Source organism: Stegostoma tigrinum, chromosome 7 (assembly GCF_030684315.1).
Source record: "Stegostoma tigrinum isolate sSteTig4 chromosome 7, sSteTig4.hap1, whole genome shotgun sequence".
Classification (NCBI taxonomy): domain Eukaryota; kingdom Metazoa; phylum Chordata; class Chondrichthyes; order Orectolobiformes; family Stegostomatidae; genus Stegostoma; species Stegostoma tigrinum.
Genome location: NC_081360.1, coordinates 34,981,522 through 35,009,131, shown reverse-complemented (window position 1 = coordinate 35,009,131; position 27,610 = coordinate 34,981,522). Strand labels below are relative to the sequence as shown.

The window sequence follows — 27,610 nt, the reverse complement described above, 5'->3', positions numbered from 1 at the left end:
AAGTTGATCAGACGGGAAAATTGAAGCTTTGAGTAATTTGATTAAATCTTTACCCTTTGTACCATTCCTGGGAGCCCTCAAATTCTCAACTTGTTCAGCTGTCAATGACCAAGTCAATGCAGTATTTATAGATAATGCAGTACAGATACTGCCTTTCTACACAAATTGCAACACAGTTGTTTTGAAATCTGTTTGGATGATTCTTGGCTTCAGTTAAACAGCTTTTTGTCCTGTCTTCATGGTTTTATAACTAATAAACAAAAGTGTTCAAAGAAATACAAACAGTACATTTTTAATAACCTTGTGATTTTTTTTCTCCAGTTATGATGGCACTAGTGTTCTGGAAATTAGTCTTCAATTCCAGGAGAAATGAAAGTAATTCTGGAGAGCTAGCAACCCTGTCACAAAGCATTTGGATTGTTTCTGGATGCATGTCTTTTCAGTCATGCTTGGTTATTCTCAAGGGTTTTGAGATTAAACTTTGAATGGAAATGTTGCATTCTATGTGAACTATGTACTGAATTAGGCTACAGATTAACTTTGTGATTTGCATTCATACAAATGTCCAATGTCTGTCTGTTGCTTTAGCAAGCAAATCATATGTTCACATACTAAGATTTTATAGATTTCCCCCAATTGATTTTTAACAGTTAAATTACTAAAGCCACAGCGATGAATACCCATTTATTGTATGCAACTTGTTCCTTTTTCCTCTTTGGAACAACTACAATTCAGTTGGACTTGAGTGCTTTGAGGATTTTATAACCTTGCATAGATTTGTATTTTTTTGGATCCTGCAGTGACTACAATGTAAAGGCAAACTAACAGTAGGAAGCACACATGTCAACATTATGCAAGTTTTAAAACAGTTGAGTGAACTTACTAAAAAACTTTCAATGTGAACATAGTTTCATGTCAGTTGGATAAAAACCTAAAGAGCTGTAGATGATGTAATCAGAAACAAAAACGGAAGTTGCTGTAAAAGCTCAGCCAGTCTGGCAGCATCTGTGAAGAGAAATCAGAGTTAATGTTTTAAGCCTAGTGACCTTTTCTCAGAAGCTAGACCCAAAACGTTAACTCTGATTTTTCTTCACAGATGCTGCCAGATCTGCTGAGCTTTCCCAGCAACTTTTGTTTTTGCTCACAACAGTTGGAGTTTGCTATGAGATGGCTATAGACCTTTTAATTCTCGGTCATCCTGAAGGCGTGTTGGTTTTGAGGGAGATCCCACCACTTTACATTTGATTTCAGTATCAAACAGCTCGATCAGGTACAGGTAAAACCGCCTATGAGCCACCTAAATTTTAGAAAAGTATTCCAACTGTATGAATACAACATCCCAGGTCCCAGAGATAGTAGGAACTGCAGAATCCGAGATACCAAGTTCTAGAGCTGGTTGAACACAGCAGGCCAAGCAGCATCAGAGGAGCAGGAAAGTTGACGTTTCAGGCCTAGACCTGTCTTCAGAAAGGGTCTAGGCCCAAACCGTCAGCTTTCCTGCTGCTCTGATGCTGCTTGGCCTGCGGTGTTCATCCAGCTTTACACCTTGTTATCTCCCTAAGTTCCAACCTTAAGAATTACAATTTGATTATTAATGTCTGGATGCAGGTCAAAACACGTGCTGAGAACAGAGGCCACACTTCCACGAAGATTCAAAGTTGCGACGTCGATAGACTTTCATCTTATTGGAGGGCCTGAATTTAAATCCAGGTCACAAAAGCCTCAGTTGACTCACTAAGAACGTCTCATTTAATAAAGTGTGCCAGTGATGCTGTTGCATTTACAGTTTGTAGATGTTAACAACAATTAATATTTGCCATTAAGGAATGCATTTACCAAACATCTTCTGCATCTTCATCGCATTCTGCTCCAAATTGGCAGATATCACATGATGAGGTTTTCTTCAGAATGGTTTCTCCAGAACCTTCATTTCCTGCAGGTTAATATTATTTAGAAATTAAAAAAAAAACAAAATATTCTCATGACTTTGTGATTTTATTTTTATTTTCTGGTGAATACTAGAAATGGGCAAGTTAAAAATATTCAGGTTACATGATGTTCCATCCAAAAAGGATGTGTAATAAAAACTGAAAACACTGCTGATGCTGTAAATCAGGAGCAAAAACAAAGTTGCCGAAAAGACTTAGCAAGTCTGGCAGCATCTGTGAAGGAGAAAACAGAGTTAACCTTTCGGGTCCTGTGAGCCTTCCTCAAAAAGGAACTTGTTCTGTTTTTATGGGATATTGGCAAGTCTGGTAAGGCCAGCAGGTTTCCTAAATGGGATTTACAACAATCGATGTTTTCATTGTCACTGTTACTTAGACTAGTTTTATATTCCAGAATTAAGATTTGGGTTTTGAATCTATGTCTGAGGAACATTTTTTTCTGGATTACTTGTCCAATAACATTGCTACTGTCTCCCCAAATTCTTATTTATCTCTTACATTTGACTCTGACAAGGTGTTAAGATAAATTTGTGAGTAATTCTTCACATTTCTTGCTTTTGTGCATTTAAATACTTTAAGTATTTCAGAGTCTTTTATTTCTGGTCAGCGGAGTCTCATAGGTGACTGCTTTATGATGATTTTTTTCTGAGAAATATGACTGCACACTTTAAGATCTTTTTATATCCTCCCCTCCTTTACTTTTATTCAAATGAAGCTAATTTTATTCAATTGAACTATACCTGTTGCAAAATTTACCAATCATTTGGAGGAATATACATCTTTGTAACTCATTACCCCTAAGTGAGTCAGCATAAAATATGGCAAGAAGAAACTCTCAAATCACACTCACAGTAATTCCCTTAAAATATAAAATGAATGCACTGCACAGCAGTATATTACAACAACTGCAAAATTAAAGCGAATATGTAATTTAAAAACCTGTGAGAAACAGCACTTAAAATGGAAATATTGTAAACAGAATAATTCACTCAAATGCCATTTTAAAAAGATAAAATTTTAAAAAGATAAAATCAAGATTTCATTTGAAACAATCAGATTAAAAAAGCTGAAGACTTTAACCAAAAAAACTGGACCTCGACTGATATATTGCTGGTGTAATCAATTACAACTTATGCTATTACTGTATGCTTACATCATGTATTATTCTTCACCTTATGTGAAGCTGGGTTATGTTCAGGGTGATCTAATTTTTGGATCCCTGAATTTACGTGGTGAATTAACTTAAATATAGACTGCTAGAAGTTCCCTCCGTTGTTCCTGTGTACGGGAACATACACTATGGAAATGAGTAAGACAAAAATGGAAGGCTGAAAGTCTGCTTCAAGCCTATGTAAAGCTGACAGACTTTGTTTAAGATACTTCTGGACTGAAGAGGAGACTTTGCAAGCAACATTCAAGAAGGCAGAAAAATACGAGCAGTTAATCTATCAGCTAGAGAAAAGAACATAAGTTTATACAGTACCCCATCAGGATGTCCCAACATGCTTCACAGCCAATAAATTACCTTTGAAGTGAACCCAGTGTTGTAATGAAACATGGCAACTAATTTGCTCACAGCAAGACTTCACATCTGGGAATGTGCCAAGTGGAAAATTAATGTTTTTATTGTTGGTTGAGGGATAATAGGCTGACTAGGACACTTGGAGAAAATTTTTACACTTCCTAGGATGGTTTAATGAGGTATGTTATGCTCACATGGACAAGCAAACACCTCACTCAGAACACAGTACGTCCACCTATATAGTACTCCCTCAGTATAGCAGTGAAATGCTGGCTTAGAATATGTTGCCAACTGTGATCAACCTTCTGATTCAGTCAGGAGTAGTGTCTACATCACTGGGGTTTTCTGCATGGACTCATTTTGGGTCCTTACACATGACTGTGCGGATCAAATCATCACAAAAACCAGTAATAATACTGGTTTTGCAAATATAGGCATTAATAAAGTGTATTGGAATGTAAAAAGATATTTGTACAAGGTAACAATTAAGACAGGGTATCTACATTTAGAGTAACCTATTATGGAAAGGTCATTAAAGCTAGTCTATCCAATGTGGTTTTAGCAGGTTGATTTCAACTAGTAATGAAGTGAGACTTAACATTTCTAGGACTAATTCCCATGAAATAAGAAGGTTAAGAAAAAAAGGTTGTTTTAAAACAGGTTTTAATTAGGTGAATAGGGAAATACTATTTATTTTGTTTGGGCAATCAGTAAAGAGTGAAGAGATCTGTTTAAAGAAACTTCTTTAACAGAGAGTTGTCATAAGATGTTTTCACAACATGAATAGTTCAGACAAAAACCAATGCATTTTGGCAAGGCAAATAAATAAACATATGAACCGAAGGAGACAAAAGACTACTGCCCTGATCAGAGCAATTTGGATTAGTAATAAAAATAGGAAATACTCACACATCTGGCAGCATCTGAGAAAAGAAAAAAAAATCAACATTTCAGTCTGATGACCTTTAACTTGAAAAAGATCATCAACCTGAAATGTTGGGTTGAATTATCAGGAAGGACATCCCCACCTGCCATATCTCTATTTCACTGAGTTGGCATGAGATGTGAGCATTTTCAAACCAGAGGCAGATGGATGGAAAGCTGGCAAGTTTGAATGGCATCCCTCATTTACTGGGACATTGGCCCAATTGTAACAATGTCAGTCAATGAAACCTTCACTTCTTCCCCAATCTACGTAGCGCCTGCACCATATCAGCAAAACGAGGTGGAACAGATGGCCAGGCATCTGATTTACCAGATGTTCTCATTATGAATGCTTGTCTGAGATCCAAGAATTACTAATGGGATTGGCCCAGGAGCGGAATGCTAGCTTGGTTTAATTGACATTATCTCATAATAACTTGGTCTTACTTTAAGGTTGTTTTTAAAAAGCCCAAGTATATTTCTGCTCAGCAAAAATGATGTGAAGTCAATTAAAAGTTTCTTCAAAATGATATGCAATGTTTATGTTTGATTGGCAGGTTTATGGGAAAGTAAGATGGCAATGTTGTTCACAGATAACGATGAGTAGTGTTCTTTTATTTCATGAATATTTTAAATGCTGTTACCGTAGCAGATTGGCTGGTTGTCTACCATTCCATAATGGATGAGTGGGCATTTGTAGGAGCATGGAAGAAAGAGGCAAGAGATGAGGATCTAACAACCATGTGTACAACTGAGGTATTGTACCAGTAAATGAAGGGCCTTCTAACCTGGTCTCACCAAATGCCTGCATCCATTTCTCCTGGCAGTAGGGTTATGTACAGTCCAATGTGAAAACAGGATAGGCAGCTCCTCCAGGACAAAGGTAGAAATGCGCAGTTATCAAATTTCTCTTGCTTCATGTCTCCTTGTTGAAAATCCAGTCCTGGTGTTCGTTGTTCATGTAAACGCCAAGGTTAATTTTTTAAAACCAGCAAGCATGGAGAAAGGCAGGCATGAAATTTCCTAGGAATTAGGAGCAAGTGTAGGCAATTCAGCTCTTTGAGCCCATTCTGCTATTTAACATGATCATGTCTGATCTTATCTGGTCTCAACTCCATTTTCCTGCCTGCATTCATTCTGCTTTACATCAGAAACATATCTATTTCTTTCTTGAATCTGTTGATTGATTCTGTGTCCACTGCATTGTGGGGGAGTGAATTCCACAGATTCCTGAACCTTTGAGAGATGTAGTTTCCTCTCATTTGTTTTGAACCCACCTCCTCTCACTTTATAACAAAGTGTGGAGCTGGATGAACACAGCAGGCCAAGCAGCATCTTAGGAGCATAAAAGCTGACATTTCAGGCCTAGACCCTTCATCAGAAAAGGGGGATGGGGGAAGGGTTCTGAAATAAATAGGGAGAGAGGGGGAGGCAGAGCGAAGATGGATAGAGGACAAGATAGGTGGAGAGGAGAGTATAGGTGGGGGGATAGGGAGGGGATAGGTTAGTCCAGGGAGGACAGACAGGTCAAGGGGGCAGGATGAGGTTAGTAGGTAGGAAATGGAGGTGCAGCTTGAGGTCGGAGGAGGGGATAGGTGAAAGGAAGAACAGGTTAGGGAGGCGGGGATGAGCTGGGCTGGGTTTGGGATGCAGTGGGGGAAGCTTGAGAAATCCACATTGATACTATTAGGCTGCAGGGTTCCCAAGCAGAATATCAGTTGCTGTTCCTGCAACCTTTGGGTGTCATCATTATGGCACTGCAGGAGGCCCAGCGTGGACATATCATCTAAGGAGGGGGAGTTGAAATGGTTCGCGACTGGGAGGTGCAGTTGTTTATTGCGAACAGAGCATAGGTTTTCTGCAAAGTGGTCCCCAAGCCTCCGCTTGGTTTCCCCAATGTAGAGGGTGCCACAACGGGTACAGCGGATGCCGTATACCACATTGGCTGATGTGTAGGTGAACATCTGCTTGATGTGGAAAGTCATCTTTCGGGCTGGGATGGGGGTGAGGGAGGTGGTGTGGGGGCAAGTGTCGCACTTCCAGCGGTTGCAGGGGAAAATACCGGGTGTGGTGGGGTTAGAGGGGAGTGTGGAGCAGACAAGGGAGCCCTGGAGAGAGTGGTCTCTCCGGAAGGCAGACAAGGGAGGGGATGGAAAAATGTCTAGGCCCAAAACGTCAGCTTTTGTGCTCCTAAGATGCTGCTTGGCTTGCTGTGTTCATCCAGCTCCACACTTTGTTATCTCGGATTCTCCAGCATCTGCAGTTCCCATTATCTCCTCTCACTTTACGATGTGTTGTTTGAGACTGTCCCACAAGGGGGAATATCTGTTCAACATCTACCTAATCAATCCCCGTTAGCACTTTATATACCTCAATCAGATCCCCCTCATTCTTCTGAATTCCACCAATACTAGCACAAATTATTCAACTTCTCCTCATATAACAGCCCTTTCATCTCTGGAATCAACCTGGTGAACCCCCTCTGAATTGCCTACAGTGCCAAAATATCCTCCCTCAAGCAAGGAGACCAAAACTGCCCGTAATTGTAACAACACTTCTTTACTTTTACAGTTTGTCCTTCTGCAATAAATATCAGGATTCTACTTGTCTTTCTTATTATATACTACACTAGCATACCCACGTCTTGTGATTCGAGCACAAAGACATCCAGATCCCTCTGCATTAACACACTTTGAGTCTGCTTTCCATTTCAGTAATAAATTTGTCTTTCTATTTTTCTAGTTAAAATGGACAGTCTCACACTTATCCACATTAAACTCCATCTGCCAGATTTTGGCCCATTGTCCTAGCTTATCAATATTCATCTGTAAACTATTTTATCTCCTCATTGCTGCCTGCTTTCCTGCCTATTTTAGTATCACCTGTGAACTTTGTCATATTACACACTACTGGCTGGCATGCTGGTTTCCTGGCACAATCCAGAAACCCAAAATCCCATCCCAGGCAAGCTGCATGGTCAATTATGGCTGTTTAAAGAACTATTACAACATATTATCAGATACTTGACAAGAATTTTCCTTTTAGTATCCAAGGTATGAGGGAATCCCCCAACTGCAGGAGTTGCTGCCCCTCAAGTGGCAGCTTAACAGGGGCAGTGTTCCAAAAGGACTTTTTCAGTCTCTGTTTACTTGCCTGGCTCCTGATTGGAGAGAGAATGTTTCCGATGATGGGATGACTATTTTCTCACTTAAATGAAAATAGAACCTTTTGCTTCTTCTGTACTGGAGAGCCTATTTGCCATCGAGTTTCAAGACCCATCTGCCATCCTTAATTGGAAATAGAGAGTCTGCCTTCTGGCTGTTAAATGGCCATTCAAGAAGAACCTTTATTCACCACAGTGCTCTAGACTTGCACTAGAATCTGTCTTGGTCCTGATTGCCGCAATGAAAATCCTGCAGACTGTCTCTAGGCATCAACATTTAAGAGTTTCAGACCTTTTGAAATCTATTCTTTTCTCTTCCTATTGCAAAAGCGAATAACCTCTGACTTAAACATGTCATATACTATCTACCCCTTCTTAGATATTCAATTAACCTATCACTTCGCAGCCTGTATGTGCTACATTATAATTGTTCAAGTAACAGTCCACTTTATTATCAACCATTCTTGGTAACAATAGCAGCTTTTCTTCTTTGCTATATTCTCACAACACGCTGTTTACATCATCATTCCAGGACATTGACAAAAAATGAAAATGGTAGAAAAACAATTAGCTGGTTATGAAGCTTTTAAATTGAGTCCTGATGTTGTGAGTAGTTGCTATATAAATGCTGACTGCATTTGTGCATCTTTAAATAATCACAAGTTAAATTTGGAAAACTATAGCTTCTAAGAGTTGTGCTGGAAATGATTCTGCAGACCAGCTAGTCTGCCTGATAAAAATGAGAGCAATTCCAGGCTCGAAAGCAAGTTTGTTCTGTTCCTCATATAGTGATCAACATTGTTTCACAGGGAAGGTTTTATGCTGACCCAGATTTTGCTGCAATATTAATAGTGAATTTCACATTGTATGCCAATATCAAGAGCTAACAGAAACACATGGAATTTATTGTCAGAAATACCGTGTTCTATCGCAGGGTGTACAGCTACAGTTCTTATTGATACACCCAGCCATTTGAACAACAATGCAAGAACACAGTGTTCTTATCCACTTAATCCATGCTAAAAAGGACTAAGTTAGGACTTGTGCATGCAGAGGAGTGAGAGGCAGAGTGAGTGAGTGAGAGAGAGAGAGAGAGAGAGAGCAGGAGAGAGGGAGTTTAGACAGAAAGCTTGTAATTCCACAATAAGTTGTTAATTGAATGACCTCTCTGATGTTCAAAATTAAATTTATGATGTGGAATCTTCCTTCCTCAGGAGCAAATTAATGTTGATTTTATAAAGTTTTTTTAAGTACTCCCATTTGCCTTTAGTCTTCCTTTGTTCATCACATTTGTTTGCTGTACGTTAATTCAATGTACTTTATATTTCTAGCTTTATATTTTCTGGTTTGTTTTTGGGTGAGGAGTCATAATTTGCAACCTATTCCCCAGGGCTTGATCAAGATGGTCAGCGTGCAAATTTGCTGCGCACACCTCACCTGTCAGACTGCACACTGTCTGGTCAACTGGGTTTCCACATTGATTTCTTCTTTGTGCTGTGGGATACCTCTTTGCACAACCTAGGGATATGTTTCAATTCATTAATGGCCCAACATTTACTGCCCCTTCTTAGGTGCCCTTGAGAAGGTGGTGGTGAACTGCCTTTTTGAATCACTGCAGCCTATTTGGTTTAGTTAGACCAACAATGCTGTTAGGGAGGGAGTTCCAGAGTTTTGACCCAGCAACAAAGGGAATGGTATTTCCATGTCAAGACAGTAAATGGCTTGGAGGAGAATTTGTCGGTAGTGGCGTGCCCATTTATTAAGCTGCCCTTGTCTGACGGAAAGATGCTTTTCAGAATGGAGGGTTGTGCCTAGCAAGGTTCCACAGGGATTAGTACTGGCACCTCTGCTGTTCATCCTCTAAATAAATGATTTGGAGGAAACGTGGGTGGTCTAATTAGTAAGTTTGCAGACGACACAAAGACTGGTGGAGTTGCGGATAATGAGGAGGATTTCCAAAGGATACAGCAGGACATAAATCAGTTGGAGGCATTGGCAGAAAATGGCAGACGGAGTTTAAACCAGACAAATGTGAGGTGATGTATTTTGAAAGGTCAAATACAGGCAGAAGCTATACAGTGAATGGCAGAACCCTTAGGTATATTGACATGCAGAAAGATCCAGACGTGCAGGTCCACAGATCACTGAAGGTGGCACAGCAGGTAGATAAGAGAGTAAAAAAGACCTATGGCATTCTTGCCTTCATTGGAACGGGCATGGAGTACAAGGAAAGGCAAGTGATCTGCAGCTTTATAGGATTGTTAGACCATGCTTAGAATATTGCGTATGGTTCAGGTCACCACTCTACCAGAAACATGTGGATGCTTTGAACAGGGTACAGAAAAGGTTTACCAGAATATTGCCTGGCACGGGAGATTTTACCTTTGAAGAAAGGTTGGATAAATTATGTTTGTTTTTACTGGAATGCAACAAGTTGAGTGGCAATCTCATTGAAGTTTATAAGTTTCTGAATGGCATGATAGAGTGAAGAGTATGAGAGTTTTTCCAGGGTGGAGGGGACAATTACTAGGGAACACAGGTTCAAGGTTTTGAAAGGTGAGGGAGGGGTTTGCGGGATGCTTAAAAGAGATGGGCGAGGTAGGTTTTTCATAGAAGGAGTGGTTAGTCCCTGCCATGTGCTGCCAGAGGAGCTCGTGGAAGCGGACATGTTAGCAGCATTCAGGAAACACCTGGATGGATACATGAACAGGAAGAGAACAGAAGGATACAGATTCTGTAAGTGAAGACAGTTTTAGTACAGAAGGGCAAAATGTATCAGCGCAGGCTTGGAGAGCTGAAGGACCTGTTCCTATGCTGTACTGTTCTTTGAGTTGGAGACACTTGAAGGGAGCATGGATAGAATACTGGCTAACGAAGAGAAGACACTATCTTTGAGCCAGGATGTCTAGGTTCAAGTTTCACCTGCTCCAGATGTGTGTCTTAACTCGTTCCCTCTAAGCTGCACAGTTGGGCGTACACACAGCTGCTCCAATGTTCCGTGCATGGTGATTGGTGTGGGTATGCTCATCACCATATTGACATCCAGTTGTGGAAGTCGCTGCCATGCATGGGACTCGAAGCCCTAGGAAGCTGGTCAAAAAATTACAGAGGATACTGGTCATAACATATGTGAGCAGGTTGGTTAGAAATATCAGTAATCTGTGTAAGTCTGTGTCACCAAAGCTAGTGCACAGAATCAGGAAGACCTTATTGACTTGTTGTTTGAGATCTCATGGATAGCTAATTAGTATTTCTACCGAAATACATGGTCCATATAATTCATGCTGCCGTAGAGATTGGTTTCGTTAGTTTGCCAAGGACAAGGAAATCAAGACCAACAGATTCTGTTCCGGAGTCTGTTTGGAAATAGATTTGTATGCAAGTCAGAACAAAATGTGCTCCTAAGATGCTGCTTGGCCTGCTGTGTTTATCCAGCTCCATACTTTGTTATCTCAGACTCTCCAGCATCTGCAGTTCCCATTATCTCAGAACAAAATGTATATATTGAATCATCTTTGTACATATTCGCCTTCGTAAGTTGTATATTTGTAAATCAAAGACATCGCCCCCCCCTTTCCCTCTCCCCACCCCTGACAACATATCCTTCCTGATTTAAGGTGCCTAGCACTTCTGCTCTTTTGGATTCAATCCTCCAGATAAAGGTCAATTTTTCATTAGCCTTCTAAACCGTTCTATTTTAGCTAATTAAGAGATTTTGTCTTCAACATTACTTACATTTATACAGCTTCTTTCAATGGAATCAATGTCATAACATATCTCAAGGCAGTTCACCAGAGCACATTTGGACAAAGAGATAAGAAAAAGTTTAGCCAATGAGACAGACATTAAAAAGAAGCCCAAAGGCAGTAAGAAGGAAGATACAGAAACCAAAGTAGAGTTACAGGTGTAAGGAGGAAATCACAGACCAAGTGCTTAGACAGCTAAAGGTCTACCCACTAATGGTAAGGTAGGAAGTCAAAACAAGGAGCTAAAATTAAAGGAATGCAAGTGTTTTTGGAGTGATTTAGGGTTGGAGGAGAATGGAAAGGGTGAGGTGATTGCAAGTTTTGAACACGTGTGGATTTAAGGCGTAAAAGCTCTGTTACTATATCACAATTATTCAGAAATAATCTATTACTAGCTACAAGTAATTCTACAGTTGCTTCTCTCCAGCTGTTCTCAAATAGTCGGATGTTAGAAATGAATAAGATTTAGAATAGAATTGGGTGTGTTTTCCATTATGCTAGGTGTATGGTAAATAATCTCTCAAAGCAGTTGCACAGAAGCAGGAAATTATATGAATTACAAATGCATTTGTATAGCAATTTTAACACTGTGCTGATTGCTATTTTAGTCTTTGTTTTAAGTGTCTATGTTTCTTTTGTGTTAGACTGTTTTGTGTTAACAATATACACATATTCAGCGGCATTCAACAACTGTGAACCACTTTCTTTCCTTGAAGACCTGGTAAACATTATCAGCACTGCAAAAGGATTCATGTTCTTATCATGCTTTAAAGCCTTGAAGGTTAACAGAAAATAATGTTGATTTTCCTTCAAGGGATGCATTCTTTTTAGTTACACCATTTGTAAGAAACTGTTCTCCCAGCTCCTCCATCCAAATATAAAACCAAACGTTTTATTTCACCCAACAATCAACATACCTTTTGTACAAAGGTTACATAGATCATAGGCAAGCTCGTAACTCTTAAGAAATGGTTTGAGTCAACAAGTCATTAGTTGTAGTGAAGCTCCGCACAATTATAAATTAAATTATGGTTTAATTAGAGTCTGAGATGATCAATACAGTTGACTTCTCTAATTTACTTCTAACAATTTTTGAAGAAATATACAACATTTAGTTTTAAAAAAGGAAAGGACATGCAGCAGTGACTTAATTTATCCAGAAAATTCTGATGGTTTCTTTCAATACAGCATTCCCCACGGAAGTGCTACAAAGCTGCTCTTGTGTAGATCTGTAGACAGTCTGATAGAAAATGTCTTCAACAGCTCCCCTAGGCAAAACTTTACAACAGTAATTTATACTGATGAGATTATTTTAATTAAATGCACAAGACAGTTCTGCATTTTTCAATGTAAATCCTATTTTTTAAAAATCTGCACCATATAAAGTATCAGTGTCAGCAGAACAGAACCGCCCACTATTTTACACTGAGTCATCCAAGCAGAAATGACTGAAAACTGGCCTGCTATTGACAAAGCTGCTATAAATGGAATGAGGAACAGAAAAGAAATCTAGATTATAAATATTTAATGCCCCCTTCTACCATGTAAAGTTTCATGTCTCCAGTGTCACAATAGCAATGATGCTTGTATTTATTTTCCCTTAGGCAGTATTTTCCCCTCAAATAACCGTCCTCATTAAAATGATATACAACATTGTGTAGGTATACAGCAGGAGCATTGAAATTGTCTACAAAATTGCACACTGTTTTGCAGGAGTCTTTTCTTTAATTCAGTTGCTGCATTCATCTTTCCACAAAACATACCGTATGCAATTAATTGCTTGCAAATTTTGCACCCTGTTTATTCCAAATGCTGGTATTTGTTCAAATCCTGCTGTGTTTGTACATCTTGGGAAGATGACAATTAAAATGTGATGCAAATTCAAATGTGCTTGAAATAGGCAGTTTAAACTTGAAAGAGAAGAAACTGGTGGATATATACTCAGCAAGATGAAACTGAATAATGCTAAGTGTCATTTAGCATAAATTGTAACTGTTTCAGTGGTCCTTTCTCCAAATTTCCTAAAGTATCCATTTCACTTAGTTTCACAGATAACCCTCACAAGTGACTATTCTTCATGAAATTTGGCTGAGTGTCAGCAGGCTATTTAATCACAGAAGGCTTCACGCTAAATCCTTCTCAGTTCATCTGTGCAGTACATACAGCGGATGAGAAACAGGGACAGGCTACTCCAATTCATTCATTGCACCCATCCACACCCCTCTTCCCCAGCTCACCAATGCTACTTGTTGGATTCCCACCAACTTCCTGGCTGACATTAGATCACTCAGACATCAAATCAAAATGAAGACTTTGCTGGTTACATCACTTGGGTTCACACTGTATGGAGGATTTGACAAATACAACAACTTTATCCTCTTTAAAAAATGTAATTGCTTTGCTGTTGGAGAGCAAGATGCACATCAAAGGTGAAAGTTGTGATAGGAATTATTACAAAATGTAATAACACCATCAAAAAGTACACGATGAACTGTACTTGGAGGAAACAATGAGGTTGACAAGGGTGGAAAATATTCTAGGCACGGGGGACTTCAACATCCATCACAAAGAGTGGCTTGGCAGCACCACTACCAACCAAGCCAGTCGAATCCTAAAGGGCATAGCTGCGAGACTGTGTCTGTGGCATGTGGTGTTGGAACAAACTAGAGGGGGAAACAAAAAAACTTGACCTCATCCTGCCAATCTGCCTGCTGTCTTTTAGAGCATTAGTGAGACCGACCATTGCACAGTCCCAGTGATGATGAAGTCCGATCCTTGCGTGGAGAATATCTCATTGTGTTCTGTGACATTATCACCACCATGCTAAAGTGAATAGATTTGGAACAGATTTAGTAACACTGAGCATCCCTGAAGTGTCATGTGGGCCATCAGCAGCAACAAAATTGTATTCCAACATAAATTGCAATCTCATGGCTAGCATATCCCCCATTCTATCATTACCATCTAGCCAGAGAGCAGCACCAGGCATACCCAAAAATGTGGTGTCAATCTGGTGAATCTACCAACAGGACTATTCATATGCCAAATATCACAAGCCTTAAGTGATAGATGGAGCTACGAAATTCCACAATAAATGGATTAAATGCAAGCTCTGAAAGCCTGCCATATACAGACAAGAATGGACGATTAACAACTCACTGAAGGAAACTTCGAAAGTATCCCACCTCAGATGGAGCCAAGAACGTCAGTGCAAATGGTAAGGCTGAAGTATTCCCAAGAGTCTTCAGGTAGGAATACCAAGTGGCCTCCTCCACAGGTTCCCAGCATCTCCGATGCAAGTCATCAGACAATTCAATTCACTCAATGAAATATCAAGACAAGTTTGGAGGTATTAGATGTTGCAAAGGTTATGAGCCCTGACAAAATTCCAGCAATAGTATGGAAGACTTGTGCTCCAGAACATTCTGTGTCCTTAACCAAGCTGTTTCATTATAGCAACACCACTAGCATCTATCCGATAATCTAGAAAATTGTCCAAGTACATGCTGTAACAAAAAGCAGGACAAATCCACCCCTACCAAGTCCCATTGCACCAGTCTCTTCATCATTAGTAAAGTGCTAGAAGGTATGATCTACACTACTAAGCAGTAGTTGTTTATCAATAACCTGGTCATTGATGTTCAGTTTGGGCTTCACCAGAGGCATTCAGATCCTGATCACATTTCAGAGATGGCCCAAATATGGACAAAGGAGCTGAATTCCAGAGTGAACTGAGCGTGAATATCCTTGATATCTAGGCGATATTTGACTGAGTGTGGAAACAAGAAACTAACAATTGAATTCAATGGAAATCAGGTGGAAAATTCACTGCTGTCTGGAGTCATATCTGGCAAAAAGAAGATAGTTGTGGTTGTTGGAGGTCATTCATCTCAGCTTCAAGATGTGAACTTCACCCAACCTCCTTTTGTTGGCTTATCCAAGATTTTCCCACTATGATGACAGCAGAAGTGAGGATGATCGCTCATAACTGCACAATGCTCATCACAATTTTCAACTTCTCAGATACTGATAAACACTGTGGCCAACTGCAGTAAGATGTGGGCAATGTCCAGTTTTGGACTGACAAATGACAAGTAACGGATGTGAGTTTGCTCGCTGAGCTGGAAGGTTAGTTTTCAGACGTTTCATCACCATTCTAGGTAACATCATCAGTGAGCCTCCAACGAAGCGCTGGTGTTATGTCCCGCTTTCTATTTATATGTTTAGGTTTCCTTGGGTTGGTGATGTCATTTCCTGTTCTTTTTCTCAGAGGATGGTAGATTGATTTGGAGCCAATGTGTTTGTTGATGGAGTTCTGGTTGGAATGCCATGCTTCTAGGAATTCTCGTGCGTGTCTCTGTTTGGCTTGTCCTAGGATGGATGTGTTGTCCCAATCAAAGTGGTGTCCATCCTCATCTGTATGTAAGGATATGAGTGATAGTGGGTCATGTCGTTTTGTGGCTAGTTGATGTTCATGTATCCTGGTGGCTAGTTTTCTGCCTGTTTGTCCGATGTAGTGTTTGTCACAGTTCTTGCAAGGTATTTTGTAGACGATGTTCATTTTGCTTGTTGTCTGTACAGGGTCTTTTAAGTTCATTAGATGCTGTTTTAGTGTGTTGGTGGGTTTGTGGGCTACCCTGATGCCAAGAGGTCCGAGCAGTCTGGCAGTCAACAAACCCAAACAGACAAAACGGGCCCAGAAACCATAACCAGTCTCCCCTACAGCAAAGACATTTCTGAAATGACTGCCAGACTACTCGGACCTCTTGGCATCAGGGTAGCCCACAAACCCACCAACAACACTAAAACAGCAGCTAATGAACTTAAAAGACCCTATACAGACAACAAGCAAAACGAGCGTCATCGACAAAATACCTTGCAAGAACTGTGACAAACACTACGTTGGACAAACAGGCAGAAAGCTAGCCACCAGGATACACGAACATCAACTAGCCACAAAACGACATGACCCACTATCACTCGCATCCTTACATACAGATGAGGAAGGACACCACTTTGATTGGGAAAACACGTCCATCCTAGGACAAGCCAAACAGAGGCACGCATGAGAATTCCTAGAAGCATGGCATTCCAACTGGAACTTCATCAACAAACACGTTGGCTCCATATCAATCTACCATCCTCTGAGAAAAGGAACAGGAAATTACATCACCAACACAGGAAATGACATCACCAACCCAAGGAAACCTAACCAGATAAATAGAAAGCGGGACATAACACCAGCGCTTTGTCAGAGGCTCACTGTTGATGTTACCTAGAATGGTGACAAAACATCTGGGAACAAACCTTCAAGCTCAGTGAACCAGCTTACATCTGGAACAAAATAAAGAACCACTCTCTTGTGGACCGAGAGGAGGAGAGTGCTGTCTTGGAGGTGAAAGGAGGATGTTGGGTTGGCTGTGCACCCTTGCGACCGGTGGAGCTTAATGCTGGCTTCGGCCTAACGCTGGTTCAGGGGAGCAGCCGACCTGCAACGATGGCTGCGGCAAGTGCTCGTGCCCCAGGTCAGGGGGTCCGGAACACCGTCCGTGTTTCCGTAAAGGTGGTGGATGAAGGTGCACCCTTGGACCGCACCTTCTTCGTGAAGAGGGTCCTGTTGGACTGTTGTGGTTCGCTGCTGCGGACATTTACTGCCTGCAGGATTTCCCCAGAGGAGGTTTTTACGACGTGACCTTCAGGAGTGCCAAGCTTTGCGAGCGCTTCGTGGAGGTTTTCAAGGAGAAAGGAGGTGAGGGTCCCCTCTCTGTATTGACCGCTGTCCCGCTGTTTGTGATGCCAGTGCAGAGGAGCCGTATGGTGACTGTACATATGTACAACACGCGTGTGCCAGCAGTTGATGTCCTGACCTTCCTCGGAAGGTACGTGAAGGTGGAAGGGGACCTAACTGACATCATGGACCCCTTTGGCATCTGGACGAGTAAGAGGCAGGTCAAGGTGACGCTGAGGATGGGCGCGGACGGGAATGTCGTACACCCACCGTCCAGCTTCGTGGTCGGCGGGAGCAAGGGCTACCTGACCTATGCAGGGCAACCTAAAGTCTGCCATGCCTGTGATAGGTCAGGTCATGTGGCGGCCGACTGCAAAGCCACCATCTGCAGGAACTGCAGGGAGGAGGGACACCTTGCAAAGGATTGCCCACAAGAGAAAAGCTGCAACCTTTGCGGGGAAGCGGGCCACCTCTATAGAGCATGCCCGCAGCGGGGGACCACATACGCCGGTCGCCGGCAGCGGCAAGGCGGGGCCAGCCCCCCCGGAGGAGAGGAGGCACCAGGGCCCAGCAAGGACCCCACTAATGTGCAGGAGGGCCAGGCCGTGCAGGAGTGCCCAGCCCCGCAGGATGGGCCCGAGGCCAGCAAAGCACCCCTGCAGGCTCCGCTCCCCCCCGACAACCCGGAGTCGATGGAGGCGGCGACAGGCGACCCAGGGGAGTGGACAACAGTCCGGAAAGCGAGGAGGAAGGTGCGTCGACGGTCCCAGGAACCGCAACCATCAGGCGGGAAGAGGCAGCTATAGGGGGGCTATAAGAGCTCCTCTGACGAGGGGGATTCGGAGAGGGCCCCCCCGAAGCAGAAGTTAAAGATCTCGAGGGAGAAGGAAAGCAGGACCCCGCTTCCAGGTGACGGGAGGTGTCCTGAGGCTCCCTCCCTCCAGTCAAGTGCCGCTGGGGCACTGGAGGGCCCCTCGGAACTTCCAGGCGGGAAGGAGGAAACAGCGTGTCCCCAGCCTGACCCGGAGCCAGACCCTCCTGCCTCCGCACCCCTGACAGGGGGATGCCACCCGGAAGGCAGCACGGACGGTTTCCTGAGCCCGGAGAGCGTCCAGCAGTTAGCCTGGGCAATGGGCATGAAGGTTCAGATGGAGGGGCTGGACCTTGGACTTGGGGAGGGTACTGCAGTCACTGCCCACAATGGGGGTACGAGTTGCGAGCATTAATGTGCGCAGTGTCAGGTCCACCGCAAGATGTGTATCCACGTTGGCCGACCTGACCACCATCGAGGCGGACCTCCTGTTTCTGCAGGAGTGCGGGATACCGCACCTCGGCAGGTACGGGAAATGGTCCGGCGCCTGGACCTGTGGGCCTTCGATCTGGTCGGGGGGTAACGACTGTCGCTCCTCGGGCCTGGCTATTCTGCTGTGGGGGCGCAACTTCACCATCTCTCAAGTTCAGGAGGTGGTGGGGGGGGGGCGCCTCCTAGTGGCTGACATCACCTACAGGAACACTCCCCTGAGGCTGATCAACGTGTACGCCCCAGTGGTACGGAGTGAGCGGTTGGCCGTCCTGCAGCGGCTTCCACCCCTGCTGGCTACGTCCAGGCCGGTCATCCTAGGTGGAGACTTCAACTGCATCATCGATGCAGATGGAAGATCCGGCGTGGGGGCAGCGGGTGGGGGGAGTCAACTGGACGTCACGTCCAGATTCCTGATGGGCACGGTGAAGGACGCCAAGCTGCTCGATGTCTTCAGCACCCCTGCAGACAGAGCGCAGCGGAGGTACACCTGGTCACGGCCAGACGGGTCTATCCGCTCAAGGATAGACTTCCTGTTTGTGTCACGGGCGTTCTTGGTCAGGTCCACCGGCGTCGAGCCGGTGTACTTCTCTGACCACTGCCTCCTGCTGGCCGACTGTCACTTACAGGACGACCAGCCAGCCGGCAAGGGGACGTGGAAGCTCAACACGACTCTGTTGACCCCAGAGAACATCGAGGAGCTGAAGAGGGAGTACGCCGGTTGGAGAACCGTGAAACCCCTCTTTGAGTCTCCAGGCGACTGGTGGGAGACGGTGAAGGAGAACAGCAAGAGGTTCTTTGTCCTCAAGGGTGTTCAGAAGGCAAGAGAGAGGCGGGGAAAGCTGTCGCGACTCCAGAAAAGGGTGCAGAACCTGCTCCTTCTGCAATTGATGGGGGTCGATGTCACGAAGGACCTCCGCGAGGTGAGGGGCCAGCAAGCCTCACTCTTCGCCGTGGAGGCCTCCCGGATAATCTTCCGGTCCAGGGTCCGCTCTGTGGAGCAGGACGAGACGTGCTCGCGTTTCTTCTTTCAGAAGGTGCACAAAGAGAGCTCTGTGCTTAGCCGGCTGAAGGAGGACGACGGCTCGGTGACGTCGTCTCGGCCCGACATTTTGAGGATCAGCAGATCCTTCTATGCCGGACTGTACAACACGAAGCCCACGGACAGCACGGCCTCTGAGTCGTTCCTGTCGTCTATCACGGAGGTCTTAGATGACGGCATGAGGGAGTGGCTGGACCGGCCGATGTCCCTGGACGAGCTGACTAGAGCCCTCAAGTCCTTGGAGAGGAATAGGACTCCCGGGAGCGACGGCTTACCGGTCGAGCTGTATTCCGCTTGTGGGGCCTGGTCGGCCAGGACCTGCTGGAGGTGTATGATAGTGCGCTTCGGGCAGGGGAAATGTGCAAGTCCATGAGGAAGGGCATCATCACCCTCATTTACAAGAGGAAGGGGGAGAGGGAAGAAATTAAGAATTGGCGTCCCATTTCACTATTAAACGTGGACTACAAAATCCTGGCCAAGGTCATAGCCAACCGGGTCAGGTCTGTCCTGGAGTCAGTGATTCACCCTGACCAAACCTGTGCTGTGCCGGGCAGGAAGATCGCTGAGAGCCTCGCGCTCATCAGGGATACGATCGCCTACGTTCAGGACAGGCGGGTGGACACCTGCCTCGTCAGCCTGGACCAGGAGAAGGCCTTCGACAGGGTGTCTCATGCTTACATGAGGGACGTCCTCTCCAAATTGGGGTTCGGGGAGGGCATCTGCAATTGGATCCAGCTGCTCTACGCCAACATCGTTAGCGCAGTCTCGATTAACGGGTGGGAATCAGACAGTTTTCCTGTTAGATCTGGAGTCAGGCAGGGCTGCCCGCTCTCTCCTGCCTTGTTCGTGTGCTGTGTGGAGCCCTTCGCCGCCTCCATTAGGAAGGACGTGAGCCTGAAGGGCGTGACTATCCCAGGCAGCAGAGGCCTTCAGGTCAAGACCTCCCTGTACATGGACGATGTTGCTGTCTTCTGCACCCATCGTCGGTCGGTGAGTAGACTATTGGACATCTGCGGCCAGTTTGAACTGGCCTCGGGTGCCAAAGTCAATAGGGGTAAGAGCGAAGTCATGTTCTTCTGGAACTGGGATAACCACTCCTTCATCCCCTTCACCGTCAGGACAGACTACCTGAAGGTGCTGGGTGTTTGGTTTGGTGGAGCTGGGGCGTGCACTAAGACTTGGGAGGAGCGTATCACCAAATTGAAACAGAAGCTGGGCAGGTGGACGCTCCGGTCCCTCTCCATCGCGGGTAAGAATCTGGTTGTCAGGTGCGAGGGGCTTTCGGTACTGTTGTATGTGGCGCAGGCCTGGCATATTCCCTGGACCTGCGCCGCTGCGGTCACCCGGGCCATCTTCCACTTCATTTGGGGGTCGAGGATGGACCGGGTCCGCAGGGACACCATGTACAAAGATCTGGGAAATGGGGGAAAGGGCGTACCGAATGCCACCCTCGCCCTGACGGCTACCTTTGTGTGCGGCTGCATCAAGCTGTGCGTGGATCCTCAGTACGCAAACACCAAGTGTCACTACTTACTGAGGTTCTACCTGTCCCCGGTGTTGCGAAGGATGGGCCTGGCCTCGTTGCCGCGGAACGCTCCGAGTAGTTGGACCGTTCCGTACCACCTGTCCTTCGTGGAGAAATTTTTGAAAGGAAACACCTTTGACCACAAGGCCGTCAGGCAGTGGTCAGCACGTAGTATCCTCAGGACCCTTTGGGAAAAGGAGAGGGTGGATCCCGTCGTGTGGTTCCCCACGCAGACTGCCAAAGTCGTCTGGCAGAATGCCTCATGGCCAGAATTTTCAAACAAGCACAAGGACATTGCTTGGCTGGCGGTGAGAGGGGCTCTGCCAGTGAGATCCTTTATGCATGCCCGGAATCTCTGCACCACCGCACGCTGCCCTCGAGGTGGCTGCGGGGGGGGATGAGACTGTCGATCACCTCCTTCTGGAGTGTGCCTATGCGCAGGAGGTCTGGAGGGGGATGCAGTGGTATTTGTCGAGGTTCGTCCCGAGCAGCTCCGTGATGCGGGACTCCGTGCTCTACGGGCTGTTTCCGGGGACACACACCGAGACCAACATCAACTGCACCTGGAGGACCATCAATGCGGTGAAAGACGCTCTTTGGTCTGCCCGCAACTTGTTGGTCTGCCAGCTGAAAGAACTGACCCCGACCGAGTGTTGCAGACTGGCGCACTCCAAGGTCCAGGACTACGTGCTGAGGGACGCACTAAAGCTTGGGGCAGCCGCCACCAAGGCACGGTGGGGAAAGACCACCGTATGAAACCCCTCGTCCAGAATAGAAAAAAAGAACCCTATCTGGTGACTGGGCCCAGCTGGCGCCTTCCCCAACTGGTCAGGGGGCCAACGTGGACTGTGCGGGGTGACGACTGCCGGGGTGTTTTCTTTGCTTTTTTTTTTCTCCTTCTTTGTTTTTTTCCTTTAGTTGGTGTATGTACCCCCTGGGTGACCCGGAGCGGCTTGCATGACTGGGTAGGTGTGTAAATATGTTTTATTTTTTGTACATCTTACGAATAAAGTATATTTTTTCAAATAAAAAAAAAGGTGACGAAACATCTGAAAACTAACCTTCCAGCTCAGCGAGCAAACTCACATCCAGAACCTCAACCTGGGCTACAAATCTTCTCAAAACTCGCTAATGACAAGTAATATTCAACCCACACAAATGTCATGCAATGCCTATGACCAATAAGATAGAATGTAGCCATTATCTCTTTCCATTCAATGACTATTATACAATCACTGAATACCCACTGTCAATATCCTGGGAATTACCACGAACCAAGAACTGAACTGGAATAGCCAGACAGGTATTGTGGTTACAAGGGCAAATCAGAAACTTGGAATCCTGCAGTGAGTAACTCACCGACTCCCTAAAGCAGATCCACCATCTACAAGGCATAAATCGGGAGCCTGATGGAATAGTCCTGACTTGACTGGTAAGTGCAGCTCGAACAATAATCAAGGATCTTGACATCATTCAGGACAAAACAACCTATTTGAGTTACACCTTATCCACAAACTTCCAGTCCACCCATCACCAACACTCAGTAGTAGCTGTATGTACACGATGCACTACAGAAATTCATCAAGGTTTTTTACACAGAATCTTCCAAATCCACAACCAGTACTACCTAGAAGGACAAGGGCAGTAGATACATGAAAAGTTCCTTTGTAAGCTGCACACCATCCAGACTTGGAATTATATCTATCTACCTTTGGTGTTGCTGAATTAAAATGTTGGAACTCCCAGCTTAAAGGCATTGTAGGTTTATGTAAACTAAATGGATCACAGTTCAAGAAGCAGCTCACAACCACCTTTCCAAGGGCAACTAGGGACAGGCAGTACATTCGGGCCCAGCCTGTGATGGCCATATCTCAGAAATGATTAAAAAACATTCAGTACTCGCAGATCTATAGTAGCTCCAGTCCAGAAAGACCTCAATTTAAAAATCCTTATGCTCATTTTCACATCTTTCCACGACTTCGCCCTTCTCATCTCTTACATCTTTCAGCGCTATAAAATCCTTCAGGAACACCAAGTTCCTTCATATGCAATGTTTAGTGCTTCTTGAACTTCTATTGCACAAGCATAAGGTACTTAGGACTGAAGGAAAGGCTGTTAAACCTCAAGAGATCATTCCTTCAATCTCTTCCCCTCCTCACTTTTGTTTCCTGTTTAACACCTATCTCTTTGATCAAGCTTTTGATTGCCTGTCCTAATGTCTTCTTCTTTGGGTGGGTCCTTTTTTTTATGATTTCAATCCTGTGACACATCTTAGGATACTTTAGTACACTAAAGACATCAGTTATTATTGTAGCTATTTAAACAGATTTTCACAGATGAACTAAGGAAATTTACAAAGTGTATTAACCAATGTGTTATGAATAGCACTCAGTTAAATTTCAAGTCCCTTGAAAGCAAAGCCATTTTATATTAAAACATATGTTCATCTATCCTCAAAATAAAAATTGATGCAATGATTATGAAGTCAATGCTTCCTAATAAAGCTATCTTGTTGTAGGAGTAATAACAAGTATCAGGGCTATGGAAAAAGAACAGAGGAGAGGGGCTAATTAGATAACTCTACCAAAGGTCCTTCTTTAGTGTTATATAATTCAATGATTCACTGAAATTAGACCTTCAGTAATATATAGTAAATTACATGTGGGTAGCTTAAAAGATACAACTTCTATAAAATGTCCAAATGGCCAATAAAGTGTGACTGGAGCTCAGACATTTGGAGGAAATGCCTTAATAGAAGCATAGCTTTCATCACTATGCCTAAGAACACCCATTTTCCCCTTCACAGAATATATTGTTTAACATTTACTTAAACGTAGGTCTGATGGTGTAGATCATTTAATTCCTGATTTAACCCAAATGGCAACTGGTCTCTAAGTCATCTTTGAATCTAGTTATAATCTTATTCAACAAAAGCCCATTTATATTAGTCTTGACAGCTTCAGTTGGCTCAAAAGCCACAGCTGTTTTTGTGGGGAAGGCGTGGGGGCAAGTTCAGAATTTCATTAAAAAACAAAATATTATGAATGCAGGACATCTGAAATAAGAACAAAGTGCTGCAGAAATAGGGCAGGTCTGGCACACTCTTCAAAAGGTCTGAAGCATCATCATACTGGACATGTAACTCTGTTTCTTTCTCCACAGATGTTGCCAGATGTACTGAGTTTCTCCAACACTTGCGATTTTAGAATTCCCATTACTTTGTATGAAAAAGTGTTTTCTGAACGTTTTTAAAATTCAAATATTCAAATATACAAACCATGAATCCTTATTTTGAATTCTCCATGAGTGGAAATAGTTTCTTTGTATTTACCTCACCAAATCAATGAAATAATTGTAAACACCTTGGTTACAGTTTTTCTAAATCTTCTAAACTTAGAGAATGCAAGTCAAGTTAACTCAGCCTGTGCTTATAATTTAAGTCTTTAAATGCTGGTGTCAATTCTGTTGAACCTGGACTGCCCTCATTGTCAACACTGCAGGACAAAATAATCTATTTGATTGGCATGCTGCTAACCACCTTGAAGATTTACTCCCTCTGCCATTATAGATAGTATACGGATATCATTGTGCACCAAAGTCCACTGCAGTAATTCGCCAAGACTTGTTCAACAGTACCTTCTAAACCAGTGATCATTTTGCCAATAAAAACACAGGCAGCAGACACATAGGGGCACTAGTAATTGCAGGTTCCTGTTCATGTCATACAGCATACTGACTTGGAAATGTAGCAGTGTTTGTTTATGCTGGGTCAAAGTTCTGGAACATCCTCCCCCGCAACTGAATGTACTACACCAGATATATTGCAATGACTGCAAGTACCTCATCACCGCCTTCTCCAAGATAACAGAGATTGGCAACAAATGATGGCCTAGTCAGCTATGGCCACAGTTCACAGATCATAGAATCCCTACAGTGTGGAAACAGGCCCTTCAATATACATTGTCTACATTGACCCTGACAGTATCCCACCCGGCCTCTCTCCTATAACCCACCTAATATACACATACCTGAACACTATGGGCAATTTAGCATGGCCAATCTACCTATCCTGGACATGTCTGGGCTGTGGGAGGAAACTGAATCACCTGGAGAAAACCCACACAGACGGCAGGGAGAATGTGAAAACTCCACACAGACAGTCACCTGAGGGTGGAATTGAACCCAGGTCCCTGGTGCTTTGAGGCAGCAGTGCTAAGCACTGAGTCACCATGCCACCCCATGAACATTTGTTCATGAACAAATTTTTAAATATTGTTCCTGAGATGTGGTTCTCACATACAGGAAATAAATACAGGAATCAAACCCAATTTTGATGAAAGCTTTTACACAATTAAGTTTCTCCTTTTTGAGTTCAATTTTCTTTGAGATAAAATCCAACATTCCATTATTCTTTCATTACATTTTCTAAACTGAAAAGTAGGTATTAGTCAGTTACCTAAATGGATACTAAAAGGCCTTTTTTCATCCCAGCAGCTCACCATTATTTACATTTACTTTTCTTGATCCAAAATGAATGACTTCACACTTTCCACAGTGAACTCAATTTGATATAGATATACCTATTCAGCACAAATACTTGTCAAAGAGCAAAATCATAACCATCTGATTGAAGGGCTGTCAACTGATCAATTTCAAATTACATGCAAGCGCCAGGAAGGGTTTAAAGAATAATTATAGCAGTGTGTGTCCTGAGAAAATGTTCTCCAACAGTGCCGTGCATGAAGTTAGATCAGCAATAGTGGCTCGAAAGGCATTCAATTGTCAGGTCGTCATGATGTTGTTACGTAGTCCTGCCTATCTGGAACCATCTCAGGAAACAACAATCCTACATCCAGTTCATCAAAGATGATTATTAACATTTCGAAGCATTTTCAGGCAACATGCCTTTGGTAACCTACTGAAGCTTGCCTGTTGCCTATGCGGTCATTCTCACTGTGCTACTAGATGCAGGTGTGGAGGTGCTGAAGGGCCTCTTGCTGAGCTGTATTATACTTTTTACTACATTTGACCTGCACAACATTTGATGTGTTACATTAACAAATGTACAGAAAGGTCACAATTCACAAGATACAAATGCAGGATCGATGCCTATTCAACAGAAATAAATAGCTCTGTATAACTCAATAAAATGAATTCACTCTAATGTTATCTCCTAATCTCCCATTGTGCAGGAAATAAGTTATGGATATCACAAAGCTAATCTAACAGAATAATGTGGAGGTGGAAATTATTTTCAGTTGGATTTCAGACCTAAAACGGGGCCTCCAACTTTCAATGGATTAGCTGCTGCTTCCTTTATGCACCACAGGTAGCTCACCCAATTTAATAAGGTGAATATTAGGTTCTTTGCCTCCTGAAAGCCTGAAAATAGTTTCAGGATGGAGATGGTGACCACAAATGCCATGGAATAGGAGTTATGTGAGTGGGTGGGTTTTGTAAAGGGAAGCATCCTACTTCTGCTTGGAGAACAAAACAAAACTGGAAACCACACCCTCATGCTGCAATTATCACTATCCAATTTCATAGAAGAGTACCAAAACGTTATTATGCTCCTCATTTATAGAATAGGGAACCAAAATATATTTGAGGCAGCCATTAGGAACATCTAAAAAATGGCCCAAACCAATATATTTTGGATTGTGACATTGGTCCTTGACACTTCGTCAGTGCATTAAGTAGATGCAACAAGGAATAATTTCACCTCAGGTAAGGCAAGTATTATTGGAAGTATCAGGGGTGTAACTGAGTCAATGAAAAAGGACCTGAAACTTGTTCCTGCAAGGAAATGAAGTGACCAAGTGGAGGAAGGACGTTGGGCATTCTCCTCTATGGTGCAGAGACTTCCAGATGTTTGCATAGAAATGGGTCTTTGATGTATTACTTTAGTAACATTGAAGAAATAATCTACCAGTTTGATAAGACAAAGTTTAGCTTGAAATTAATCATATAATATTCATATCATTACCACTTACTATAAAAGATCAACTACAAAATCAAAATATATTTAATGATAATGCTTCAAACTGACCAATTCCTTTGTGTCCAATATAATTTCAAGGATCCAATACTTTAAAACCCCTCTCCCTTTGTAGCTAATTCAAACCTATTTCGTAACATACCATAGTTTAAAGGTAAATCCCAATAGTGGTTGGATTCAATCCCATTTTAACACAGGTAGTAAACACTAAGTTAAGCATACAGACAGTCTCACTCTGTATCTGTAGTCCCTCCCTCTCCTCAAAACACCAAAACAGGTTCTCTCCCCATTGCTGCTCCAATGTTCAGACTAAAAGTGCTGTCACTCACTGTCCCACAGATCTTTTAATCTCAAGCTGTTTTTCTCTCCTACACTTGCTGCTAATACATTAGCTCACTAGTGAGACACAGAAGAGCCTATTAGCAGCAAGTGTACAAGAGAAATATTCTGTGATTGGAGAAGCAGTAAAGGGAATGATAGCGCATTAGTCTGAGCACTGGAGAATTTGTGTGGTTCTCATAATGAAAAAGAGATACCTGGTAAAATCAGAAAAATTGCATCCCTGAAGTATATTCAACGGGACATATTAGTATCCAATAGCACTGCCCACTGGAAGAAATGAAATGTGAAACCCTAATGTACCTGTCTCCTTTTAATTTGCTGTTTACTGGCTTCTGCACAACATGTTCCACTGCAATTTTTTTAATAGCAATGTT

At 43.3% G+C, this 27,610-nt stretch overlaps 1 protein-coding gene across 2 annotated transcripts in view; it reads right to left on the bottom strand.

Annotated features, from left to right (window-relative positions):
- The window catches only part of tmeff2a (transmembrane protein with EGF-like and two follistatin-like domains 2a), a 94,022-nt gene that overhangs the window by 23,952 nt on the left and 42,460 nt on the right, over nt 1–27,610 (bottom strand). For both annotated transcript variants that reach the window (XM_048535175.2, XM_048535176.2), the window contains exon 5: nt 1,837–1,933. In XM_048535175.2, the coding sequence (XP_048391132.1) occupies nt 1,837–1,933 (97 nt within the window). The remainder of the gene's footprint in view (nt 1–1,836; nt 1,934–27,610) is intronic.